General features: G+C 54.5%; 3 protein-coding genes and 1 long non-coding RNA gene across 7 annotated transcripts in view; 2 read left to right on the top strand and 2 right to left on the bottom strand.

Moving 5' to 3' along the window:
* The window catches only part of LOC147647286 (uncharacterized), a 245,522-nt gene that overhangs the window by 197,755 nt on the left and 24,802 nt on the right, over positions 1-22,965 (bottom strand). The window lies entirely within an intron of this gene.
* Positions 1-22,965, bottom strand: part of LOC147647287 (serine/threonine-protein kinase pim-1-like) — a 66,745-nt gene that overhangs the window by 31,413 nt on the left and 12,367 nt on the right. The window lies entirely within an intron of this gene.
* LOC147647290 (olfactory receptor 14J1-like) lies at positions 7,465-8,529 on the top strand. Its single transcript, XM_086872221.1, has one exon. The coding sequence runs from the start codon at positions 7,465-7,467 to the stop codon at positions 8,395-8,397; it is 933 nt and encodes a 310-aa protein (XP_086728347.1). The 3' UTR covers positions 8,398-8,529.
* Positions 16,098-19,974, top strand: LOC147647289 (serine/threonine-protein kinase pim-1-like). 3 transcript variants are annotated; one of them, XM_086872296.1, is made up of 7 exons: positions 16,098-16,889; positions 17,018-17,068; positions 17,273-17,639; positions 18,195-18,371; positions 18,620-18,767; positions 18,999-19,176; positions 19,724-19,974. In XM_086872296.1, the coding sequence occupies exons 1-5, from the start codon at positions 16,338-16,340 to the stop codon at positions 18,724-18,726; spliced, it is 1,254 nt and encodes a 417-aa protein (XP_086728422.1). In that variant the 5' UTR covers positions 16,098-16,337; the 3' UTR covers positions 18,727-18,767; positions 18,999-19,176; positions 19,724-19,974. The 3 variants fall into 3 exon arrangements, with proteins under 3 accessions (XP_086728422.1, XP_086728421.1, XP_086728420.1); XM_086872295.1 differs by having other exon boundaries at positions 16,099-16,889; positions 18,951-19,176; positions 19,728-19,974; XM_086872294.1 differs by having other exon boundaries at positions 16,099-16,889; positions 18,951-19,176; positions 19,724-19,973.

Here is a 22,965-nt window from a genome sequence, read left to right as displayed (position 1 = left end):
TATGACATCAAAGGTTGAATGTATGTCATCATAGAGAGGGTTCTGACATCACAGAGCAGGTTGTGACATCACAGAGTTGCTGGATGACATCACAAAGCCACTACAGGTTGGACTGTGAAATCACTGGTTGGTTGTGAGACATCACAGAACAGGCTGTGAGGCCACATAGCAGTGATGTGACATCATACAGCGGACTGTGACATCACAGAGTAGCTGTGTGACATCACAGTGTTCCCTGTGACATCACAGAGAAGAGTGTGTGATGTCAGAGAGAAGGCTGTGACATCAGAGTGCGTTCTGCCACCTCAGAGGGGCTGGGGCATCACAGAATGGCTGTGGGACATTGCAAGGGCAGTGGGGTCCGGGACAGGGGGACAGGGACCTCCCCGGCAGCGTCCCCATGTCCCCCAGGGCCAGAGCCTGGGCCAGGGCTCCTTCACCCTGTCACCAACAAGGGCTTGAGAGCACTTAAAAAATCCCCAGCAAGGGAGCAGCAAAAACCAGATTTAATATTAAGCACCAGCAGCACAAAGTTCCTTGGCAAGAGTCACTCTGCTCCTGACTGGACACTTCAGGCACAGCAAGGAAACAAAGCAACAACAAAACCAAACAAAATCCTGGCAACTAAACCAGAAATGCACCCAGAACTGTCCCTGTGTTTGTGTTTGTATGTGTGTGTGTGTGTGTGTGTGTGTGTGTGTGTGTGTGACAAGAGGACAGTGAGGGCAAGGATAAAAGGAATACAGCCTAAAAGCTCTACAGAGCTCAAACTTAACAGGACTTCACTTAGACCTCAACCTTAACTGATAGCACAAATGTCACAATTTAGCAAAAGAGCTGTATTTACTATATTTAACCTAACTTATAACCTATGACTTTTTGATATAACAGAGGGATAACCCTTAACAATATTCAACTTAGCTTATAACTTATATTCAACTTAATTCAGCAAAGAGCAACAGTAGGCAGCATTTAACTTAGTTTATACCTCGTGACTTACCCTCACTCACAGGCCTGACTGACTCAGATCTCCAAGGCACCCCAGCCCCTCCGAGAGCAGCATTTCTGCCACATTTGCCAGGGCACAGCGCTGCTGTGTGCACACAGACACAAAGAGGCAGTGCAAGGCAGCTGTGAGAAATTCCCCTGCAGGGCAGGGAAATGCTCCCTGCGGATGCTTTGACATCTCCCCAGCGGGCCAAGGGCTGAGCCTGGAGGAGTGGGGGGATTGGCCCAGGCTCCGTCCTTGTTCGGGGATGCCCCGAGTGCAGCAAACGCGAGAGTTCCCGGCTCACAGAGGCCCCACTCCGAGGGAGGTGGCTGGCCCAGGAGAGCTGCAAGGGGCTCCTTTTGGAGCGCTGTTTGTAGGGCCCCAAGAGAGGGACTTCAGGCACAGCAATGTTTCATCCTGGCTGCACTCGGCATCAACAGCTTTCTTTGCAAGGCTGAGAACAGGGATGCTGTGCCACAGAGGGAACAGAAACAGTTCCCAGGGCTGCTCCTGAAGCAAGCAGGAGCTGGTTGGCAGCAGCAGTGCCTGGGAGCAGACAGTGTTTCTGATGAGCTGCACAGGAGCTGAGCCCAGGGGCTGTTGGCCAAGGCCCAGGCCCAAGGAGCATTTCTCAGCTGGCACGGCGGCCTGAGAAGGGCAGGGGGGAATGCACCAGCACAGGGCCCCATGGAACCAAGGGACATCTGTGACATTGTGGGGCACCATGGAATAAACAAAGCATTGTGACACTGTGGGGCCTCATGGAACAGTGAGACCATTGTGGTCCCCACAGAACCAAGAGGACCATTGGGATACTGTGGGGTCTCGTGAAACCAAGAGGCCTTTGTGACACTGCAGGGCTACACGGAACCAAAGGTCCATTGTGACATTGAGGGGCCTCCTGTAATCAGTGGTCCATGGTGACACTGTGGAGCCAAAGGAGACCTTTGTGACACTGCAAATCCCCAAGGTCCATTGTGACATTTCAGGCCTCATGGAACAGAGGAGTCACTTGACATTGAGGGGCCTGTGGGACCACAGAGACCATTGTGACACTGCAAGACCACATGGAATCGCTGGGACCATTGTGACACTGCAGGGCCTGATGGATCCTGAGGCCATTGTGACAACTCCATGGAATCAAGAGTCCACTGTGACACTGCAGGTCTTCTTATAATCAGTGCTCCACTATGACACTGCTGGATCCCATGGAATCACAGCACCATTATGACACTGCAGGGCCCCATTGAAGTAAGGGTCCGTTGTGACTCTATGGGGCCCCATAAAATCAAGGGAACACAGAACAGGTCTGGCTGCTTTGGCCTCCCAGGGGCCACCTGACTGGTCCAACTGACCTTGACATGTTGAGGGTCTCTTCTCATCTGCTACTGAAACACTGGGAAGGCACTGTGAGTTCCTTCCTGTGGGAAAGAACTATTATGCTTCTCCAGGCATCCATGGTCAAAATTTGGATTCCACCTCTAACATTCCCTTGATCCAAAGACTGCTCCCAGACAAATTCTGCCATTACTGACAAGTTGGGCTGGCCTTGGCCTCCTGATGTCCAGCTCTCACCTGCTTTCCGAAGCCTGGGCCTCTGTGCTTTCCTTCCTATGGAAAAGAATTGTCCTTCTCAGCCAGGTGCCCATGACCAAAATTGAGATTCCACCTCCAACGTTGCCTGTTGTGAGAGACTGGAGGAGATTTTGGTTGGAAACATTTTGTGTGGGGGCAGGAAGGGGCAGGTCCAGCCTTGCCCAGCCCTGTAACCCCAGCACTGCACTGCCCTGGAACCCCAATCCCCCCAGAGCCTCTATCCCAGCCCAGCACTGTCTGCCAGGCCCTGGCACATCAAAGGCGATGCTCCACACTCACCTCTGGAGCCACCAGCCCAGCTCCTGAGTAACCAAATTATTGGAAATCCCACCTGGGGAAGGGCTCAGGAAGACCAAGGGGTATTTAAGGCTGACCACAAGGCAAGCACACATCTTGACCCTACCTCCTCTTGGGATTTCTCTCTGAACACTGCTGGAATCCAGGAGTTGGTAGATCTGTGTGTCTTTCTCTGTATCTTCTTTGTCTTTCTCACTTTTTGTGTCTTCTATTTCTCTTGCAAATTCTATGTCCTCTTGCAAATTTGAAAGGGCAAATTTGCAAATTTGGATTAACTTAAAATTGAATGGGTTTATAGTTTGTGAAGTTGAATGGGCCAAGTTAATGCTTTGAGAAATGTTTATTGTTGATTGAATGCCGTATTAAACCATTTGTCAAACTTCCTCTGATTTACCAATAAAGACTGTTTTCTGGTTTTGCCCTCTTATCAGACGATCTCTTATCAGTATTTCTCCAGTGCATCCAACTCAGAGGACACAAAGAAATGTAATTCCTTTTAAAGGTCTCCTTGAGAGAGTTGTTTGGGGGATGGGGCTCAGGCCTTGGCTCTCCTGCTTGGCACAGCCCAGGCAGGGCTTTCACAGCCCCATTCCACACTCCATTTCCCACCTGGAGCCGCTGGTGCCTCTGAGTTCTGCTTCCCCAGCCCCAGGGACACTCTCCTTGTCTGCCCATTCCCCCACAGTCTCTGAGCAGGGATGGCCTCAGTGGGGGCTGCTGACATCCTCAGCAACTTGGAGGCTGCTGCTGCTACTGGCTTTTCCTTCTCCAGAGGCTTGTTCAGCCTTCAGCTCTTCAGGTCAGGAATTCAGTGCCCCAGGGCTCACTCACATTCTGAACACCTTAACAAGCCAAACCTCTGGAAATAACTTGATTCAAGTTTCCAAATTGGATGGGGATTGCCATGGCACCCAAACCCAGCAGTGGGGTCAGTGCAGTGTCCATGGCAACAGCCCCTTGCAATGTCCCAGTGCAGGTTGGGATGATAATCCACCCTCACAGCTGGCCCAGGGCAGCTCTGCAGTGCCCTTCCCCACAGCCTGTCTCCACAGAAACACTCCCAGGGCTCTCTGCACTTCCCTTCCCTCACTCTTGGCTCACTCACACACCTCCCAACAACCCACTTGGTGCTTTCAGCTGCAAGGAGTTCACAGCTTGTCTGGCCTTCAGCAGCTGCTCTAATTCTGCCTTCAGCCAACTCTGGCTTTGTGTTCATTGTAGAACTGCCTGTGTGTCTGAAACATTCCTTGCATGGTTCTGCCTTGGGGAAGGGGAAGCTCCTTGGTGGCACCTTGGGCTTGGCACACACTTGAGGAGGGTGTCTGTTTTCCATGGGGAAACTCAGGAGTTTTAGAATGCTAAAATCAAAGAAGGAAAACCCCTCTTTGCCTGAGTGCAGCCAGTTGTGTGAGCAAAGCAGGTCCCAGGGGAGTGAGGAGAGACGGGATGGGGCTGGGGAATGTGGAGCAAGGTTGTCCACACTGGGTCAGACCTCAAGACACAGCTTCTCTGACCTGGCCAGACCTTCTTAGGAGAGACCCTGGACCAATATCCATTACTGAATGCTAAAATCCCTCTGCTCCAAAGAGAACAGGAATAAAAGATGCCCCTTAAAATAGGAATACATATTTCTTAGAAGCTCATTGAACTATTTCTTCGTAACGATTGTAGAAAACTTTCCTAAGAACTGCACCAGACCAGAGGAAAATCAAGGCACAGCCATGGTTTGTTAGGATTTGCTTGATCCTAATGAGCCCCATGGTGCATTTGGAGCTGAGCCCTTGAACCTCAGGGCCTGAGAGGAGATTGCACAAACCTTTCCAGGAGTCCAAGTCAGAAAAAAACCCAAAGTGTCTCGTTTCATTAATGGGTGCCACTGAGGTCCATCCCCAACACAGGCTCCTCATGGACTCTTTGGAGGACAGAACTGGAGGCCAGGATTGCACAAAAACCTCTCAGAGAGACTCAGTGTGGAAAGGAAAATCCAAAGTAGCTGAAAAAACCCTGAGTATCTCAAAGTCTTGATGAGCCCCACTGAGTGTCAATGCAAAGCTCCCAGGGGACTCCTTAAAGCAGATAATTGGGGCCATGATTGCACAAACTTCTCAGAAGAAGTTTTCTCAGAATTGGGAAGGAAAAAGGAAAGTGCCTTAAGAACCTGAAGTACCTTGAAGCATTAATGAGGCCCACAATGAGTGTTGTTACTGACAAAGTCTCTCAAGGGACTAATTACAGCAGATAATTGGAGATCATGATTGCACAAACCTCTCAGAGACTCCAAGGCAAAAGCCAAAGTCCTTTGAAAAAGCTGCAGTCCCTGGGAGCATGAAGGAGCCCCCAGGGCCATTCCTGAGCAAGGCTCCCCAGGGACTCCTTCCAGCAGATCCCTGAGGCCACTGGCATGTGGGCTAGGGGGGATGCTGAGGGCAGGCCAAGGGGGTGACAGTGGCCAGCCTTGCTGGGGCTGTGCCAGGAGGCCCCAGGGCCTCAGGACAAGGTGTCTCCTCACAGCCCTTGCTGGCACAGAGGTTGCTGTGGCCCAGGGCACCAAGACTTGGCTTCTCTTTGTCCCCACCTGTCATCAGTGCCTCCTGTTCTCTGCCCTGACTGGGGCCTGGGGACACTTTCTCAGTGCTGTCCCTCAGTGGGACCCATTAAAGGTAAAAGTAGCTTTGGATTTGGATTCTGACTTGGACTTCTTGAGCAGTTTCTTCCCCTCCCTCTCAGGGACTGATGTTCAGGGCCTCAGCACAAAGCCCCAAGAGGCTCATTAAAGTCCTGCTGCTGTGTCTGTGCTGCTGAGCTGGGCCAGGCTCTCGGCACAGAGGATGATCCTGAAAACTAGGAAAAGCTTCAAAAGCACGTTTCTCTTGCTGAGCAGCTCTTCTCCCAGCCCAGCAGGGCTGGGGCACTGCCTGCAGCCACCCAGGGCACAGCCTAGAGGCACAGAGAGCTTCAATCAGTCAGGGCTGGGAAGGTGCTGAGAAGTGCTTGGGGCACAATCCCTCCCAGCCCTTGACACAGGAAGCCTCTGGCTGCAGGACAATGCAGCTGCAGCTCCTGGAGCCATCTCCTAAAGCTGGAACATGCCAGTGCCTACAGACTCTGTGAGTACAGCTCTGAGTATTTGTGGTGTTGGGGAGGTGAATGCTCATGAAGCTCTGACATGCTGAGGGCTTCTGATCAGTCATAGAATATTTCCAAGACAAGGATTTTGATAAAAATGAGGACATTTCCTAAGACTTTGTATTCAAATTCCTAATACTGCAGAACGGCAGGGAGGAGGGGGGGGATAAATATTAAAGATATTATTAATTTTGACAAGTTCTTGAGACATGCAGACTGTTACTTTTAGTGATCAGTAGCTTCACAGGAGATAGCTAATGTGCATTCAGCCACTCTGCCCATGGACAGCACTAGCATCACCTTTACTAGACCCATCAGCCTTAATCTGAGCTGTCCTTTCTCCAAGCTGCAAACAGAACCTGCCCCCAGCCAGAGCCCTGCAAACAGGCAGGGTTCTGTCAGGCCAAGGAGAATGCACAGAGATTTGGGATCTGTGGGTGCTGGCAGGGAGAGATCAGACACAGGGAAACACCTGCAGGAGGAAAATCTCCAGGAAGCAGAGAGAAGATCAGGGAATGAGAGTAAACAAAAGCCCAGAAATCCTGTGACAGAGAGTTTAGAGATGTCCATAGGAGCCCCTGCAGTGCAGCCCCTCCCTCTGAACAAGCCCCCTCCCTTCTGTCCCCCCAGCCCAGCCTCTGCCCTCAGGGCTGGGCTCCCAGGTGTGAAGCCCCTCCTGTGCAGGCAGAACTGCAGCAGAGCCGTGGGGCAGCTCTGCAGCCCCGGGCCCAGTTTCCTCTGCAGAGCACAGGGCTGGGAGCAGCTGCCCAGCACTGGGGGCTCTGGTGGGGGGCACAGCTGGCTCAGGGGGACGCTGTCCCCAGTGCCCGGCTGTGGGCAATGCTGGCAGTGCAGCCAGGGAAGGAGCTGGATCTCCCTTCATCCAAAGCCATCATATGGACACTTGGAAGTCTCCCTGAGATTTCAGTCCCAGCTGGGAGCTTCAATGCAGAATGCAAACCTGTCCTAGAGCATGTTTGTGTTATCTGAAAGACCCACGGGGGAAGGTAGAGGTGTTCTGACAGTGACAATGCTGTTGGGTTGGTGAGATGAGCAATGTGAGTCCTTGGATACAAAGGTGGAGCTGGGCTGTGGTGGATCCATCTGCTCTCAGCAATACCTGATGATCTTTAAGGAAAACATGAGAGAGTAAACATCCTTCATGTGAGGAAAGTGAAAGCCCAGAGAAACTCCGAACAGAATGAAGTGACAGATCATCTCCCCTCAGTCTCCAGTCATCAGCTTGCATCAGGGAACTCACTCTGTTCTACCAGAGGGCAGCAGAAATGCTGAGAGTTTCTGATATCCAAAAATACCAGGAGAGACATGGGGGGGGCTTAAAAAGAAAAACTCTGTGTTGCAGAGGAAGGTGCATGAGAAATGGTTTTGATTTCTCCTGTAACTCTTCACTGTCTTTTTCCTCATGAACAGGTCCCCATGCCCAGCCACAGCAAATGTCCAACAGCAGCTCCATCAGCCACTTCCTCCTGCTGGCATTGGCAGACACGCGGCAGCTGCAGCTCCTGCACTTCTGCCTCTTCCTGAGCATCTCCCTGGCTGCCCTCCTGGGCAACGGCCTCATCATCAGCGCCGTAGCCTGCAGCCACCACCTGCACAGCCCCATGTTCTTCTTCCTGCTCAACCTGGCCCTCACTGACCTGGGCTCCATCTGCACCACTGTGCCCAAAGCCATGCACAATTCCCTCTGGGACACCAGGACCATCTCCTATGCAGGATGTGCTGCACAGTTATTTATTCTTGTCTTTTTCATCTCAGCAGAGTATTTCCTCCTGACCATCATGTGCTATGACCGCTACGTGTCTATCTGCAAACCCCTGCACTACGGGACGCTCCTGGGCAGCAGAGCTTGTGCCCACATGGCAGCAGCTGCCTGGGCCAGTGGCTTTCTCAGTGCTCTCATGCACACAGCCAATATATTTTCCCTGCCCCTGTGCCATGGCAATGTCCTGGGTCAGTTCTTCTGTGAGGTGCCCCAGATTCTCAAGCTCACCTGCTCCAAATCCTATCTCAGGGAAATCTGGCTCCTTGCTGTTGGTGTGTGTTTAACTTTTAGTTGTTTTGTGTTCATTGTTTTCTCCTATGTGCAGATCTTCAGGGCTGTGCTGAGGATCCCCTCTGAGCAGGGACGGCACAAAGCCTTTTCTACCTGCCTCCCTCACCTGGCTGTGGTCTCTCTGTTCCTCAGCACTGCAGCATTTGCCTACCTGAAGCCCCCCTCCATCTCCTCCCCATCCCTGGATCTGGCCCTGTCAGTTCTGTACTCGGTGCTGCCTCCAGCCCTGAACCCCCTCATCTACAGCGTGAGGAACCAGGAGCTCAAGGCTGCAGTGTGGACACTGATGACTGGATGGTTTCAGAAACATTAAACTGCAGGCCAATTTCTGCAAATCACTTGTAATAAAAGTCATCTTTGATTCTTCTTGTTGGTTTCATTTTGGATGTTTTCTTTGTTTTCATTTTTAGATCTTGTCCACAATAAAATATCATTGTTTGTGCCATTTCTCATTTTGTTTCTCTCTTCATCTTCCCTTTGGCCACAGACTGTGCCAATGAGTGGCTGCGCTCTTGGTAGCGTTAATGGAATTAAAGGATCTCCCAGAAAAGTTTTCTCCTGAGATCTCCTTTTTGTTCCCCTCTCTGGAGCTGCAGCAGCAGTGTCTGTGTGCAGAGCTGGGGCAGATCAGTGCTGGCACAGCAGCTGTGCCCAGGAGCAGCAGCACTTGGTGTTGCCAGTGCTGCTCCCGTGCCACTGCCCCGCTGCCCTCCTGCCCTGGTGTTGCTGCAGGGCCTGAGTGCTCTCGGGGCCGGGCACAGCCCTGGGGGTGGCAGTGCCGGGGCTGCAGCAGGGACAGGCCATGGGCACTGCTGGGGCAGCGCTGACGCCTCAGGGCAGGGCCTGGGGGCTCCAGGCTCCTTGTCCAGGCTCTCTCAAGAACACACCCAGGCCAATGCTCAGCACGGAAAACCCCCGTGAGCAGCCCCAGGGTGGCTGTGGGCAGGCTGGGGGCAAACAGCATGGCTGGGGCTCTGCAAGGTCCCTGGGGGAGACAGGAAGGAGCAGCAGAGCAGGGGCTGATCCATCCCCACTGCTCTGGACACCCCAGCACAGCATCCCAGAGTGTCCTCATGGAGCTGCCAACAACATCCCCCCTGTGCAGCCCTGGCCTCTCCCCCAGCTCAGAGAGGTGCCGCATCCTTGCAGGCACAGACACAGCAGCACTGGCTCAGGAGCCCCTGTTTGCACTGCCCAGAGCAGGTGTCAGCACCCCCATGGTGCTGCTGTGGGGAGATGAACCTGAGGGAGCACAAATGCCATCAGCCCCAGGGGCCAGGAAGGGCTGGGGGATGGGAGGGAAACCACTCAGGTTTGTCGTGGCCTCTGAAGTCACACAGAAAGTTTGTACTCATGAGCTGTGAGTTTCCTGTGCCACTGCAGATGTTGTTGCTCAGAGCCAGGGCTGCCTGGCAGTCACCCCCAGACTGCCCTGAGCATTTCCTATACTTTTCCTTTGCTTTCTTTACTCTTCCTGCTCCAGATTTCTTCCTATTTCCCACCCCTATTCCCTCCCCTGCAAACAGCCCATCCCTGTTTGCCCTTTCCTCTCTGCCCCCACTCCCCATTTCAGTTCCTGAGCTGGCACCATGAGAAGGTCCCTCGGGGAGCAGGATCATCCTACAGGTGCTTCAGGAATTGTCTGCAGGGTTCTGCAGTGCCTCATGCTGCTCCCTTGCCAGAGGCAGCACAGGCCAGGGGGGCACATCTGGGCTGCTGTGTCTGGCTGTGGGGCTCCCTGTTCTGGGCAATGACGAGGAGCTGGAAAGGCTTTGCAGGACTGACAGGATGGGTTTTGGGGGCTGTGTGGAGAAGCTGAGGGACCTGGGCTGCTGGAAGTTGCGAAGAGAAGGCCCAGGGCTCATCCTGCACCTGCTCCAAGGGTGGTTTCAGAGAATCACAAAGTTAGCAAAGTTGGAAAAGACCTTGGAGATCATCAAGTCCAACTTGTGCCATGACATCACCTTGTCTTCCCTGAACCTCCTCTTCTCCTGGATTAACAACCCCATCTCCCTCAGCTTCCCCTCATAGAATGTGTGCTCCAGACCTGTCACCAGCCTTGTTGCCCTTCTCTGGACACTCTCCAACCCTTCCATATCTTTCCAAAATTATGGGCCCAGAACTGGACACAGCACTTGAGATGAAGCTCAACCAATGCCAAGCATAGGGGAATAATCCCTGGCCTGCTCCTGCTGGCCACACTGTTCCTGATCCAGGCCAGGTGCCATTGGCCTCCTTGGCCACCTGGGCTCACTGATGGCTCATACCCAGCCTGCTGTCCATCAGTGCCCCAGGTCCCTTTCTGCCTGCCTGCTGGCCAGCCTCTCTGTCCCCAGCCTGGAGCACTGCAGGGGTTGTTGTGGCCAAAGTGCAGGACCCGGCACTTGAACTTGTTAATCCTCACCTTGTTGGGTTTGGTCCCTGGATCCAGCCTGTCCAGGTCCTTGTGCAGAGCCCTCCTACCCTGCAGCACATCAACACTCCCAGCCAACTTGGTGTCACCACGGTTCCATGGGGCCCTAGAGTGTCACAATGGTCTCCAGGATTCCATCAGGCCTCCCATCCATCCATCTTTGAATCATACTGGGAGTGACCGGACTCATACTGGGAGTATCTGAGAGTGACTGGCAACATACCTTGCACATCATCCCCCATACTGGGGGTGACTGGCAGAAACTGGGAGCACGCTGGGGGAAAATGGCATCATACTGGGACTGACTGGGTTGATCTAGCCAGAGGCAACTGGGACCATCCTGGAAGTGCTGGCATGTGACAAGGATCATCCTGGAGCTTACTGGGCTCATACTGGTTTTGAAAGGGAGCAACTGGGATCTCTGAATACCACAGGTTCCTTTCCCACTCTCTGAAGAATGAGCTTCGCAGTATCCATGTGTGAGGTGACCTTCACCTGAACCAGACGCTGATAAAAGAAAAAGCTGCCTGTGCTGGGAACTCCCACACAACAAGTCAATGCCAAGAGAGAGCGTTTTCCTTTCACAAATTCCCTCCTGGAGCCACAGTCCTTTTGGATCACACAACAGGCAAGAGAACAACACAAAATACTTGGCTGTATCCTGTTTTTGACTGGACCTGCAAATGGAGGGAGTGCCAGGGTCTGCTGCCACACACTCTCCTCTTGGGGAACAGAACCCCCCCAGGCTCCATTCCAAATGCTGTGCACACCCTGCTGGCTTAGAAACAAACCCTTTATAAGAAGCTTTTGGCAGGAGCTCTCCCAAATGAATGGAATCCAAATGGTAATTTTCCTTCAAAATCACATCCATTCCAAAGGAAGAACAGAAAGCCCATAGCTATCCCAAAGGCACATATGGTGCACCTGGGGAAAACCTCGACTTAGGGGCTGAGTGGGTTAAAAAATACCCATAAGAAGCCCCAGTGTCCAGAGTGCAAACTGCAGCAACCACTTACTGGATCATTTTGGCTGTGCTGCACACGTCTGCAGACTGTCTGTCCCCCTGCAAGGACAGAAGGACACCCGTCAGGGGCTGGGCTGGCTGCTGAGAATGCCTCAGGCAGGAGGATCTTCAGGCAATGAGCAGGCACCCAGAGCCGCTCTGACACTGAGGCCTCTGTGCCCCACAGCAACGGGAACACCATAAGGACACGGCAACGTTCCTGTGACATCACAACAGCAGCTCACCCAAAAACCTCCTGGAAGGTTCTCCTGGGTCACCAAGGAGCACAAAGGATCCTCAGAGGGCACAACCTATTGCCCTCCAAAGGATCCAAGAGGAACTCAGAAAATGCAGCAAACGAGGACACCACACAAGGAAATACAACTTTTGGTCACTGATGCTTCTGATTAAAACCAGCAAGGCTTGTTCCCTCTGGGATCTTTATTCTAGTTCTAAAAACAAACAAGGTTCTCTGCTGTAAATGTACAGAAAGCAGGAACTTGGGGAAAAGAAGGCTGAGAGTGCCAAAGCCTTGTGTGACTTCTTGGACATCCTGTGGCTGAGGGTGTCCAAGGCAATGGACTCACAAGCGGGGTCCCTGCCCTCCCGACTGACAGCTGCCATCTCTCCTTCAGCCCCACACGTATCTCAAACAACCTCCTGTCAAAGGCCTCCATCCACACATTCCATCACCAGCCAGAGATGCTCATCAACCAGGTCACCCAGCATCCCTGAGGCCACAGCAGGGAGTGCTCCTGGCATCTGGTACAGCACTGTGGCTTTCCTGGGATCCTTCTGGTGTCTGTGGTTGGGAGGAGTGGGGTGGATGGAATCAGGATGGGTCACAGATCAGCAGCCCCACTGCAAGCAGTGCTTTCTCCTGCTGTGTGGGGACCATGTGGTGACTGATATTGGGCCTCCTCTGGCTTTGGCTCCTGCAGAGCACACAGAGGGTCAGACACTGGGCTGAGGGAAGGGGTCCCATGGAAACCCAGCACAGGCATTTCTCTTTGGACAGGGGGTTCTGCAGGGAGAAAGGAGAAGAAGAGACTTTCCTGTCTGCTGAGATTCCCTCTCCTCCTTCAGCAGCCATACCACAATCCATCAGTACCAGAGTTGATAGGATCACTACCCTACCAGGGAGCACAAGGCACTCAAAACTGAACCCTGCCAGAGCCCAGCCCTGCCTGCCCATTTGGAGGGTGTGGGGGAATGGAATTTCAGCAGGAGTTGACCCACAATGATACTTTGCCGCTTGTGGGTTTCTCACAGCCTTAGAAGGAGTTTGAGATCTCTGTCCCCAACACCTGCTCACCCTTCAAGTGCACACACGTGCCTGGGGGCAATTCAGGTTTCCTGGAGTGGTGGCTGCTTCCCTTTGAAACAGGAGCTGTTGACTTTTCTGATGTGCTTAACTCCTTTCTAACTATTAGAAAGTGGGTGAGTAAAGGAAATGTCCCTGGAGGAAAGGGACCAGAACCTTGGAAAAAGATGAAACGTCTTTTGTCTGAATTACAAATTAAAACTTTTTCATTTATTCCTTTAGTACTAATCTATTACTACAAACAAAAGCATGTTTCTGAGCTGATTGTTGGGATTCAGGGCTTCATTTCTTGTTCTTGATGTTATTATTATTTATTAGTATTAATTTTCATTGGTAAGACTTTTAAATCTTAGACATTAATAACAATGGCTGGATGTCACACTGAAATGTATGTGAAACACACATTGAAAAACAATGACTGAAAGTCTCTTGCTTTTCCCACTGGGATTTAACTGTACACTCAACTCCAAGTTGCCAGTGGATTCTAAAGACAGAAAATCCTGTTAATGGTGGGTCTGGTGTGGTTTGGAGCTGGGGAAGGGTCTCATCCCCTCCCAGAGCTGCCCCAAGCCCGCTCTGCTGCCACGTCTGCACTCACAGCCCCTCACGGCTGCCCTGCCCTGGGGACATGGTGGCACCCCCTCCTGCCAGGGCTGAGGCTCCTCATGGCCCCTCACAGCCCCTCACGGCTCCATGGAACTTCTCATGGCCCTGTAGAACCTCTCATAGCCCCTCACAGCCCTTCATTTCCCCTCACAGCCCCTCACGGCCCCTCACAGCCCCAGGCGCGGGGCTCCTCCCAAAGGAGAAGGGCTCGGGCCCTGCTTGTTCTCCTTTTATTTCGGTCCCTTCACAGCGCCGAGTAAAGAAAGGCTGAATGGAGCCTTTCGACAGCGTTTCCCTCGGGCTTCATTGCGGGCTGAAGCTCTGTGCTGGCGCTGGCCCCAGCACCAACATCCCTGCAGCCCCCAAGGCCTTTGCTGTCCCCCCGTGTCCATTCCCTGTCCCCGAGTCCCGCCCGGCTCTGGCAGCAGCAGCAGCCGCAGCGCAGCGGGCGCAGGCCCGGCCCGGCCGGGGCTCCCGGCCACGAGCAGCAGCAGCAGCGCCGGCCCTTCCCACCTGCTCCTGCCTCGGCTCCCCAGGGCTTTTGCCAGGGCAATTCTGGACTACAGCAACAATCCCCCACAAACAGCCCTCAGGCTTCCTCAGGGCCCGCCTCTGCTGCCCTGAGCCAGCCCTCAGAGGAAGAAAGGATCGTGTTCCAGCGCTGTTTTCAGCTCTGTTTTACTCACCCTGAGGTGACAGCAGGAGGCTGTTGGTGCCTTTGCCTTGGACATTGTAGATCTCGTCTGCTTTTGTCCCTCTTCTGCTTGCCACCTGATTTTATCTGCAAAACTGCAATTGCCTCTTTCAATCAGTGCTACCCACTGTGCTTTAGTGATCAGTAACTCAGGATTTTTTGTCTCAGACATCATGAGTAGCAGATTTTGAAATGCCCTCAAGTCCCTGAGCACTAAGTCGAGGGGAATGAAAGCCACACAGCTGACATTTGCAGTGCTCAAACACAGCCCTGTTGCTGCTGCTGCTGCTGAAATAGAATCAAGTGACAGAGGCCATCACAGAAATTGCCCCTGCAGTGGCAAATAAAATGAAAAAATCCACCAGGAGAAAGAAAAAACAGAACTTGTCACTTAATTATTTTTTCCGAGCAGCAGCAGAAAGTGGAGATGCCCAGAGGTATTTCCAGCTGCTGCTGATCCCAGCTGGAGCCCAGCCTGCTGCCCAGTCCCAGTGGGAACCTGAGCCCAGCCCGGGCAGCTCCCGCAGTGTCGGGAGCTCAGCGCACGCGGGGCAGGCCCAGAGCCCCGGGCACGCCCGCCCATTGCGGGGCAGCGGCACAGACGGAATGTCCTGCGGCCCAAACCTCCTGCTCCTCACACACAGCTCCCATCCTCCTCCCCCTCCTCCTCTCCTGGCATGGCACAAATTCCAGCTCCGAGGAGGCTTCCCAAGAGAGGCCTCAGGCTCCTGTTCCAGCCTGAGTGTCCCTGCAGAGGAACAGGGCACCTTTCAGGCACTTCCACAAGCTCCAGGTTCTCATTTCCTGGGCAATCTGCCATGCAAACAGGCTTGCCAAAAAGAACAAAGGCAAAGGGAATTAATTGGGAATTATTAGGAAAAAATGACCCTTCTTAACAGACAAACTTCACCAAGTCATTCCCTGCATTTATCCTTTTGGCCTTCTTTCATCTACTCAGTGGTCCAGCTTATCATGTTCTAGTGCTTATCAACAACTGATTGTGCTCTTGATTTGTACCAGTGCAAGAGATGTAGAATCATCTACACTGAACACACAAACAAACTCCCTCTGTCAGCCCATTTTCAAGTTCCAGATCACTTTCAAGGTGTCCATGGGGCTATTGGAATGATGAGCTCTCCACTGCTGGCTGCAGGCTCTGGAGATTCTTTCTCCACATTCAGCCAGGCTTGTATTCCCCAACAATTCCTGGCAGCTCATCATGTTTTCTTTGGGTAGAAGAGTAACAATGCAAACCGTACCAATGGCACAACTCCCCTGTCCACAAGGAAAAGCAAGAACAAGTTGTCAAGTTCTTCAGATAATTTGTCCTGCTTTGCTGCAAGAGTTGTGCTGCACGCACAGTGTGGGAAGCCAAGAGAAGCTGCAGCTGGGGGCACATCTTGAGACAGGAGCTGCACCTCGTTCTCCAGGTCACGTTTTTGGAAAGAACAGACAGGACTGTGGAGAAGATTCTGGGAAAATTGAAACAGCTTTTTTAAGAAATGAAAATAAAACCAAAAGAAACTACCAGTATGTTTTTCTCTATTTTTCTCTATTTATTTTTATGTTTCCCTTTTCCATCTTGCACTGTTTCTCCATCCCATTCATTGCAAATGGATCTCACCTCTAAGATCCATCACTTGGCAAGTTTTAGACATTGTAAAATACCATGAGCTACACCCAGTTTGCCTTCCCCTGTTTTTCTTGGAAAGCAATGCTGGAGACACAAGTGCAGTGCTTGGGTCAGGTACAAATTCTGCATTCAGGGAATGTGCTCGGACAGTGTCTGACGCTCAGCAGGGACAAGGCACAGCAGCAGCCAAGGGCATTGCTGTGCCCCTGTGCAGGAATCAAGACTCTGGCTCTTGGCTCAACACGGTAAAGTTCCCGTGTTTGGCCAGGCTCAGGGGCTGCCCGGGGAGCGCGGGGCTCGGCGCGGGGCCGAGCGGGCAACGGACAAACGGCCCCGGGGACAAACGGCCCCGGTGCTTCAGTTGCAGCGGCAGCAGCGGCAGCAGCAGCAGCAGCGGCGGCGGCGGCAGCGCAAAGAGAAAAAAGAGCGAAAGAAGCGACATTTTCGCCCCTCTTTATCTTCTCCTCTCCCTCTCCCACTGTTCCACCCTCTCTCCCGCGGTCCCTCACCCATTCCCGATCTCCCTTTCTCTGTGTTCCCCTCCTCTCCCAGTTTCCCTCTCCCCTTGCCCGCCCGGGACATGCCCCCGGCCCGCCCCTGGCCCCGGCCCCGGCCCCGGCGCCGGCCCCGGGCGTCCCGCCTCGCTCTCGCCTCCGCCCGGCTCTGGCCGAGCTGGCGCTGGCGCTTCTGGGCGGGCCTCAGTGCCTGGGGCTGGGGCGGTATCGCCGCCCTTTGGCTCCGCCTGCTCCGAGCCCTGCCCCGGCCCTGGCCCTGGTCCCGGCCCTTGCCCCGGCTCCTCCCGGGGCCCGCGGAGGACACAGGCGGTGCAGCCGTTGCCGCCGCCTCCGCTGCGGCTTCCCCGGCCCGAGCTCCGCCGCTCGGCAGCGCGGCCGCTGGCCCCGAGCCGCCGCTGTCGCGTTCCAAGGAGCGGACGCCTGCGGATGCTCGGCCCGGGGAGGTCGGGGAGCGCTCGGGGGCCGTTCCTGGCCCCGGGCCGAGCGCTGACGGCCGCGTCTCTTCCCCAGGGAAGGCGCAGGAGGCCCTGCAGCAGCGCTACAGGATCGGCTCGCTGCTGGGGCGCGGCGGCTTCGGCAGGGTTTTCTCGGCCACTCGGCTCTCGGATGGCGCCCCGGTGAGCAGAGGGGCCAGCAGCGGGCGGAGGAGGAGGAGAGGGCGGAGGAGGAGAAGGGGGCGGCGGAGGAGGATGGGGCTGGACACGGTAGGCGGCGAGCTGAATCCGCTGCTCCCTTTGGCTTGCAGGTGGCCATCAAAAAGGTGCCACGGAACCGCGTCCGGCACTGGGGCGAGCTGGTGAGTGAGCGGGGCCAGCGGCAGAAGCCGGGGCGTGCCGGGCGGGGATGAGCCGGGGCCCGGCAGGGTGGGAGCCACCAGGACACCTGGAGGGAGGGCGGGCGTGGGGCCAGCGGAGGGCACAGAGCATCCCGGGCTGGCTGAGGGCTCCCCGAGCCCTGGCACGGGCTCAGCCCCACTGACGGCACCGTGCTCCTCCCGCAGCCCGACGGCACCAGCGCACCACTGGAGATAGTGCTGCTGGACAAGGTGTCCACAGGCTTCCCCGGTGTGGTGCAGCTGCTGGATTGGTTTGAGCTCCCCAACAACATCGTGATGGTGCTGGAGCGCCCAGAGCGGTGTCAGGACCTGCGGCATTTCATTCGAGCACGGAGGTTCCTGACCGAGGAAGAGGCGCGGGAGCTTTTCCGGCAGGTGCTGGAGGCCGTGCAGCACTGCACCAGCTGCGGGGTCCTGCACAGAGACATAAAACCGGAGAACATCCTGGTTGACCTGGACACCGGGCAGGCAAAATTGATTGACTTCGGCTGTGGCACCTACCTGCAGGACACAGCCTACACTCAGTTTGCAGGTGAGCCCACCCAGGAGTAGGCTCCCGGTCCCGGCATCTCCTGGACCAACATCTCCTGGCCCAACATCTCAGGGCCCAACCAGGGTGTGGCAGCAGGGATTCTCCCAGGACTGGGGCTGGGGCTGGGGCAGCCAGCCTGACAAAATCCCCTGTGGGTGGGGGTAGCAGAGAGGGAGAGCCAGGACCTGCACACCAGCTGGTTTGGTGTGCAGGTGAGAATGGGCTTGGACTGCTGTGCTTCCCTGCTTTGCCTTGGTTCATAATATTTTTTGGGCAATGCCAGCAGGGAGGATGTGGGTATGGTTTTTCCCCAGCACTGTGAGCGGGTTTTTCCTTTGTGTGTCATGGTCGGGCCTTGCCAGGGTTTCTGCTGCCCTCTTCCAGCACCAGTGCCTTCTTTTCCAACCCTGGGTTTGTACACAAGTGCCAGGTGCTGGCGAGAGGGCAGCAGGTCACCCCGTGTGCCACTGGGGCAGCCCCACATGCCCAGGGATGCTGGGCTCAGGCTCTGGGAGCAGCAGCATCCCCCTGATGAGCTCCATCCCTATTCCATAGGAACACGATCATACAGACCCCCGGAGTGGACCAACTTCAGGTGGTACTATGGCGAGGCAGCAACCGTCTGGACCCTGGGCATCCTGCTGCATGAGATGGTCTGCGGGAAGCACCCTTTCAGGAGGGGCTGGAACATCAGCTGGGCCCAGCTCCCGCTGCCACAACGGCTCTCCCAAGGTGGATCCTCATCTCTGGGCACGGGGGGAACACCAGTGTTGGGAGACAGCAGCGGGCTCGTGAGCATCCCGCTCTGGCAGCTGCTGAGGAGGTGGCACATGTCCTGCTCTCCTCCAAAACAGAGAATTGATGGGAAAGTTTAGGCCCAGCTCTGGGCACATCCAGCGTGGCCTGGGCATGGGTATAGTGGGGCAAAGCAGACAGGAGCCTTCTCCAACTGACCAGTGGTTTGTGGTTTCTCTCCCCAGATTGCCAAGTTCTGATCAGGCGGTGTTTATCCCTGCACTACTTGGACAGGCCCTCATTAGAAGACCTGTCCTGTGATCCCTGGATGCAGGATATTCATCAGCCATAGAAGAAGGGAGAGAGCCACGGGCACAGTGATGCAGGGACCTGGTAAGTTACAGCTCCACACATACCCTGGCAATCAGAAGCAAAGAAACCCAAACTTCTTTGTCCTGCCTGTGTCACTGCACAGGGCTCATTGAGTGAGAACACGCAGCCCTTGTGCTGGAGCTGAGCTGCTCTGCCCAGCACTGGTGGCCGCCATCTGAGCTGGTTTTGCTTGTCCTGGTTCAGTGACAGCCGGGCCCTGGGCAGAACCCTGACAGCCTGGTGTCACCCCAGGGAAGAAGGAGCCCCTGGAGAAGCTGCACCAGGTGGGGCTGCTGCTGCTGCTGCTGGGGACATGGAGGACAACAGCAAGGATGACAACCTCTTCCTCGACCTGGCCAGCGGCAGCTGGCGATGATGGACTTTGATTCTGGCACCTTCTTGAAAGCCAGGCTCCACAGAGAATTTTCAGGTAAGTCCAGACCCAGGGGGATGCTCCCAGATTTGTGCATTGGCCGGGAACCAAAGGTTTCCCCTTTGCTGGGGTGGATGCAACTGATTCTTCAGTGGCTGCCCAGCTGGTTTTTGGCAGGGCTGGGGGTGTGGGCTGGGGTGGTTACGAAATGGGAGTGGGCTCCTGGTCCTGCCAACAGCCCCCAGCACCCACCGTGCCCCAGGCTGGGGCTGGGGCAGCCAGCCCAACACAAACAAACCCCCATGGCAGGAGCACAGGTGGGACTCCAGAACCTGAGCACGGCTGCTTTGCTGTGCAGGCAAGGAAGGGCTTGGGCTGCTCCACTCCCCTGCTTTGCTTTGGGATCAACGTGATTTTGGGGGACAGTGCAGGGGGGAAGGGAGAAAGCATGGGCTTCCCTCACCCGTGGGTGGGTTTTTCCCTAGAATGGAGGGGTTGGGCCTTCCTCAAACTCCTGACAGACATAAGATTTTTTACCTTTTTTCTTCTTTCCCCTTTTTGTCTGTAACCTATTTTCATTAATTTGTTGTTTGTTTTCCTAAAGGAAGAATTCTAGGTGGGGTCCAGTCTGGATCGGGAAGTGCTTGGGACCAGCCGTGGTGTGGATGGGCCGTGCCCTTGGAGAAGGCTGAGGACATCGTTTGGGACCAGCTTTTCTTCTGGCAGCAGATGGTGTGAGGTGGGTCCTCATCTCCTTGGCATGGGTGGGACAAGAGCTTTTGGGAGATGGCAGCGGGCACAGGAGCATCCCGCTCTGGGCAGCTGCTGAGGGGCTGGATCTGCTGTGGCTGGCTGCAGGCTGGGCACATGTCCTGCCCTCCTGCTCTGCTCCCAAAGGCAGCAGTGATGGGCAGCTTTGGGCTCAGCGCTGAGCACGGCCAGCATGGCCTGGGCACCGTGGCTGGCTGGGACAAGGGGACAGGAGCCTTGAGCTGACGGGCGGTTTCTGGTTTCTCTCCTTGCAGCCGGGCTCTGCAGATGCTGAGGCTGCTCTGGGCTCTGCCAGGGCTCTGCTGGGCTCAGCACCGGGCCGGGATCAGCCAAAGAAGAAACGATGTGACCTCCAGCAGAGACTTGAGCATTTTGGCAATGCAGCTCAAGTCTGCAGAGTGTACACCTCCAAAGGAAAACATGACATCCCCCAAAAATTAAACTTGTTCCATAACTTCTGAAATGACATCAATCTGGGATGACCCCAAATGTCATTCTTCAGCTTTCTCAAGCTGTAGCTCATCCCTTCTCTGAACAGTTCTCTCCCCCACCTGCCTTTTACTACACAACTGCTCCCTTCTTTCCCCCAGTGAGTTCCCAGCCCATCACAATCTCCATCACACTGCAGCCTTCCTTGATGCCCCTCACCACAAGGAAGGCCAAGCCCCAGGCTCAGGGACTCATCCTGTCACTGGCTGAAGAGCAGCAATGTCTGTCAGTGACAGGGGCCCTTGGATGTCTCTGTATCCATGGACAGAAGGGTCTGTCAGTGCCAGGGGCTCTGGGATGTCTTTGTATCCATGGACAGAAGGTCTGTCTTTGCAAAGGTTTCCATAATATCTTTGTACCCATGAGTATGGAATGAACACAGAGGGTGAAAGCGTCAGTCACGTTGTTTGCACACTCCTTCCTTTCCATACAAGACACATCCATGCACACCCCCATGTATAGATATATTAAAAGGATAGGGATGGATAGAGATTTCCCACAGAGCTCTAGCTTTGGCATAACTCACCTTGTAAGCCATGGCCAGGGGATTTTTTCTTCACCTCTGTGTGAGTAGGTGTCCAAGAACTGAAGGGAACAGCATTTAGAAGCAGTTTCAGGATTTCTAGGCAGGAAAGGGAGCTGACAACCATCCACATAACTCACCATATTCGTCGGGATGGGCTGCTGGTTCTTTAGGAATATGGCACAATGGAGACACGAGACTTGGGATAATCCCAGCTCTCTGTGGATCTGTGCAAAGGTGGAGCAGCAGAAACACCTTGTGTCTTCTTTGGGGACACAAGGTCCAAGGAGCTGGGCTGGTGGCAGAGCGTGACCTGGGCTGGTGGCAGGTGAAGTCCCATTTCATGACATCCTGGAGTGGCACAGGACAAAGCTCCAAGCACCCACAGCCCCACTGAGGAAGTCCTTGGAGTGCTGCACATCGCATAGGAAAAGCTGCATTCACTCAGTCCATTGGGATTTATCACTTCCATTTGCAATGCTTTAGGTGCAAGTTTCAAACTGCAAAATTTTGACACTCAAGACACAGTCATGAAGAACATGTATTTCAATTTCCTATTCCTTTAACTGCAGTGTAAAATATCTTAACATTGGAAAACATCCATCAAATCTGTAAAGGAAGGCAGCTAATGGATCCTTTCCACTAGCACGTGTACAAACTAAGGAACTAAAATCAAAGCTGAGTTCTCTTTTTCGCAGGATCAGTTACCTCTTTCTTACTCCAGAGTTATAGAAGACTTTTCACTACACGTTTGCGAGTAATTTTTATCTTTCATGTTTTTTTCGTGTTTGTTGGTTTGTTTGTTTGTTTGTTTGTTTTTCTACAGAAAACATGTCCTGGAAAAGGAGCCCTTTGCTCCTGGTTCCCGTGTGGAGCAGCTCCCTTTGCGCTGGCTGAGCTGCTCAGGCAGAGCCCGGCAGCTCCCCGCCCTGCAGGGCTGAGGCTTTTCCCCGTTGCTGGGCACAGACTGATGGAGCAGCAGTGCTGAACACGGGCACACGCAGAGGGAGCAGAGCAGCTGCCTTTGCCCACCTGGAGCTCCAAGGCCAAACTCTGAGCAGGCACGGCTGGAAGAGACTCGCAGGCTCCCTGTTGGCTCTGCTGCCCCACTTGTGCCTGGCCCAGCTCTGTGTGAGGCAGAGGGAGAACAAGGGGCAGCTCCCTCCCAGCCCCAGCCCAGGGACCCCTCCAGTCTCAGGCCTTGGGCCACTGTCAGCACCTGCTGCTCCAGCCACGGCTTCTGCTGGCACTGCCAGCAACAACCAAACTGGGGCTGGTCCCGAGGGAGCAGCAGCAGTGCCTGGATCTGATCCCTCAGTCTGGGGCAGGGCTGGACAAATGCCCTCCCACCCCAGCAGCAGCAGCAGATGGAACCGACTTTCAGCACAGCCCTAGCCACTCTTCCCTGCCTGTGCAGCGGTGTCACAGCAGCCTGAGGCACCTGGGAGCCCTCAGTGCCAGCAGGGACTTGAGATGGCAGCCCTGGGCTCCTGCAGGTTGTGCCAAGAACAGAGCTGGGGACTCCCTCTCCATGTGGAGCTTGCAGATGGAAAGGGCTGCTGTGACCAGGCAGCTCCAAGGGCACAGAAAGGAGGGGCTCGACCTCTTGATCTGTGCCAGTGCCACAGTCCTGGGCAGCAGCCACCGAGCCCTGGGGGAACAGAGGGCACAGCAAGAGGGACAAAACCAGGCAGGGTCAGAGACTGGGAAGAGCCAGAGCTGGGAGCAGGAGCAGCTGCTTCATTGCACTCTTGGAGAAAGCTCTTGTGTGGTTCAAAGCGCTGAAAGGTGTGGATGGCAGAGAGGAGGCCACACCAAACAATGCTCCTGTTTTTACACGTCCCCTCTCCGTGTTCCAGAAGGAATTGGATGAAGTGTATTCTTCTCTCCGAGTGGTCTCCTTCAGTGTGAGCAGCTGAGCAGCAGGAGCTGAAGGAGCTGAAGCCTCAGGCCACAAGAGCTGAGCAAGAGGGGGCTTTTGGACCAAAGTAATGCTGTTAAGTAATGGACCTAGGTGAATGCAGCATATGGAGTCCTGGAATTATAGAATCCTTGCTGCTGGG

The sequence above is a fragment of the Cyanistes caeruleus genome, unplaced genomic scaffold (assembly GCF_971803275.1).
Source record: "Cyanistes caeruleus unplaced genomic scaffold, bCyaCae1.hap1.1 HAP1_SCAFFOLD_11, whole genome shotgun sequence".
NCBI classification, from domain to species: domain Eukaryota; kingdom Metazoa; phylum Chordata; class Aves; order Passeriformes; family Paridae; genus Cyanistes; species Cyanistes caeruleus.
Note: the sequence above shows the minus strand (reverse complement) of the source record. Positions and strands in the feature narration are given on the sequence as shown.

Excerpts from the sequence above, each read along its gene's own strand:
- LOC147647290 (XM_086872221.1), top strand. The coding sequence starts at position 7,465 with ATGTCCAACAGCAGCTCCATCAGCCACTTCCTCCTGCTGGCATTGGCA.
- LOC147647289 (XM_086872296.1), top strand. The coding sequence starts at position 16,338 with ATGCCCCCGGCCCGCCCCTGGCCCCGGCCCCGGCCCCGGCGCCGGCCC. Across the intron at positions 17,640-18,194 it reads AGCCTACACTCAGTTTGCAG|GAACACGATCATACAGACCC; the intron begins GTGAGCCCACCC and ends CCTATTCCATAG. Across the intron at positions 18,372-18,619 it reads GCCACAACGGCTCTCCCAAG|ATTGCCAAGTTCTGATCAGG; the intron begins GTGGATCCTCAT and ends TTCTCTCCCCAG.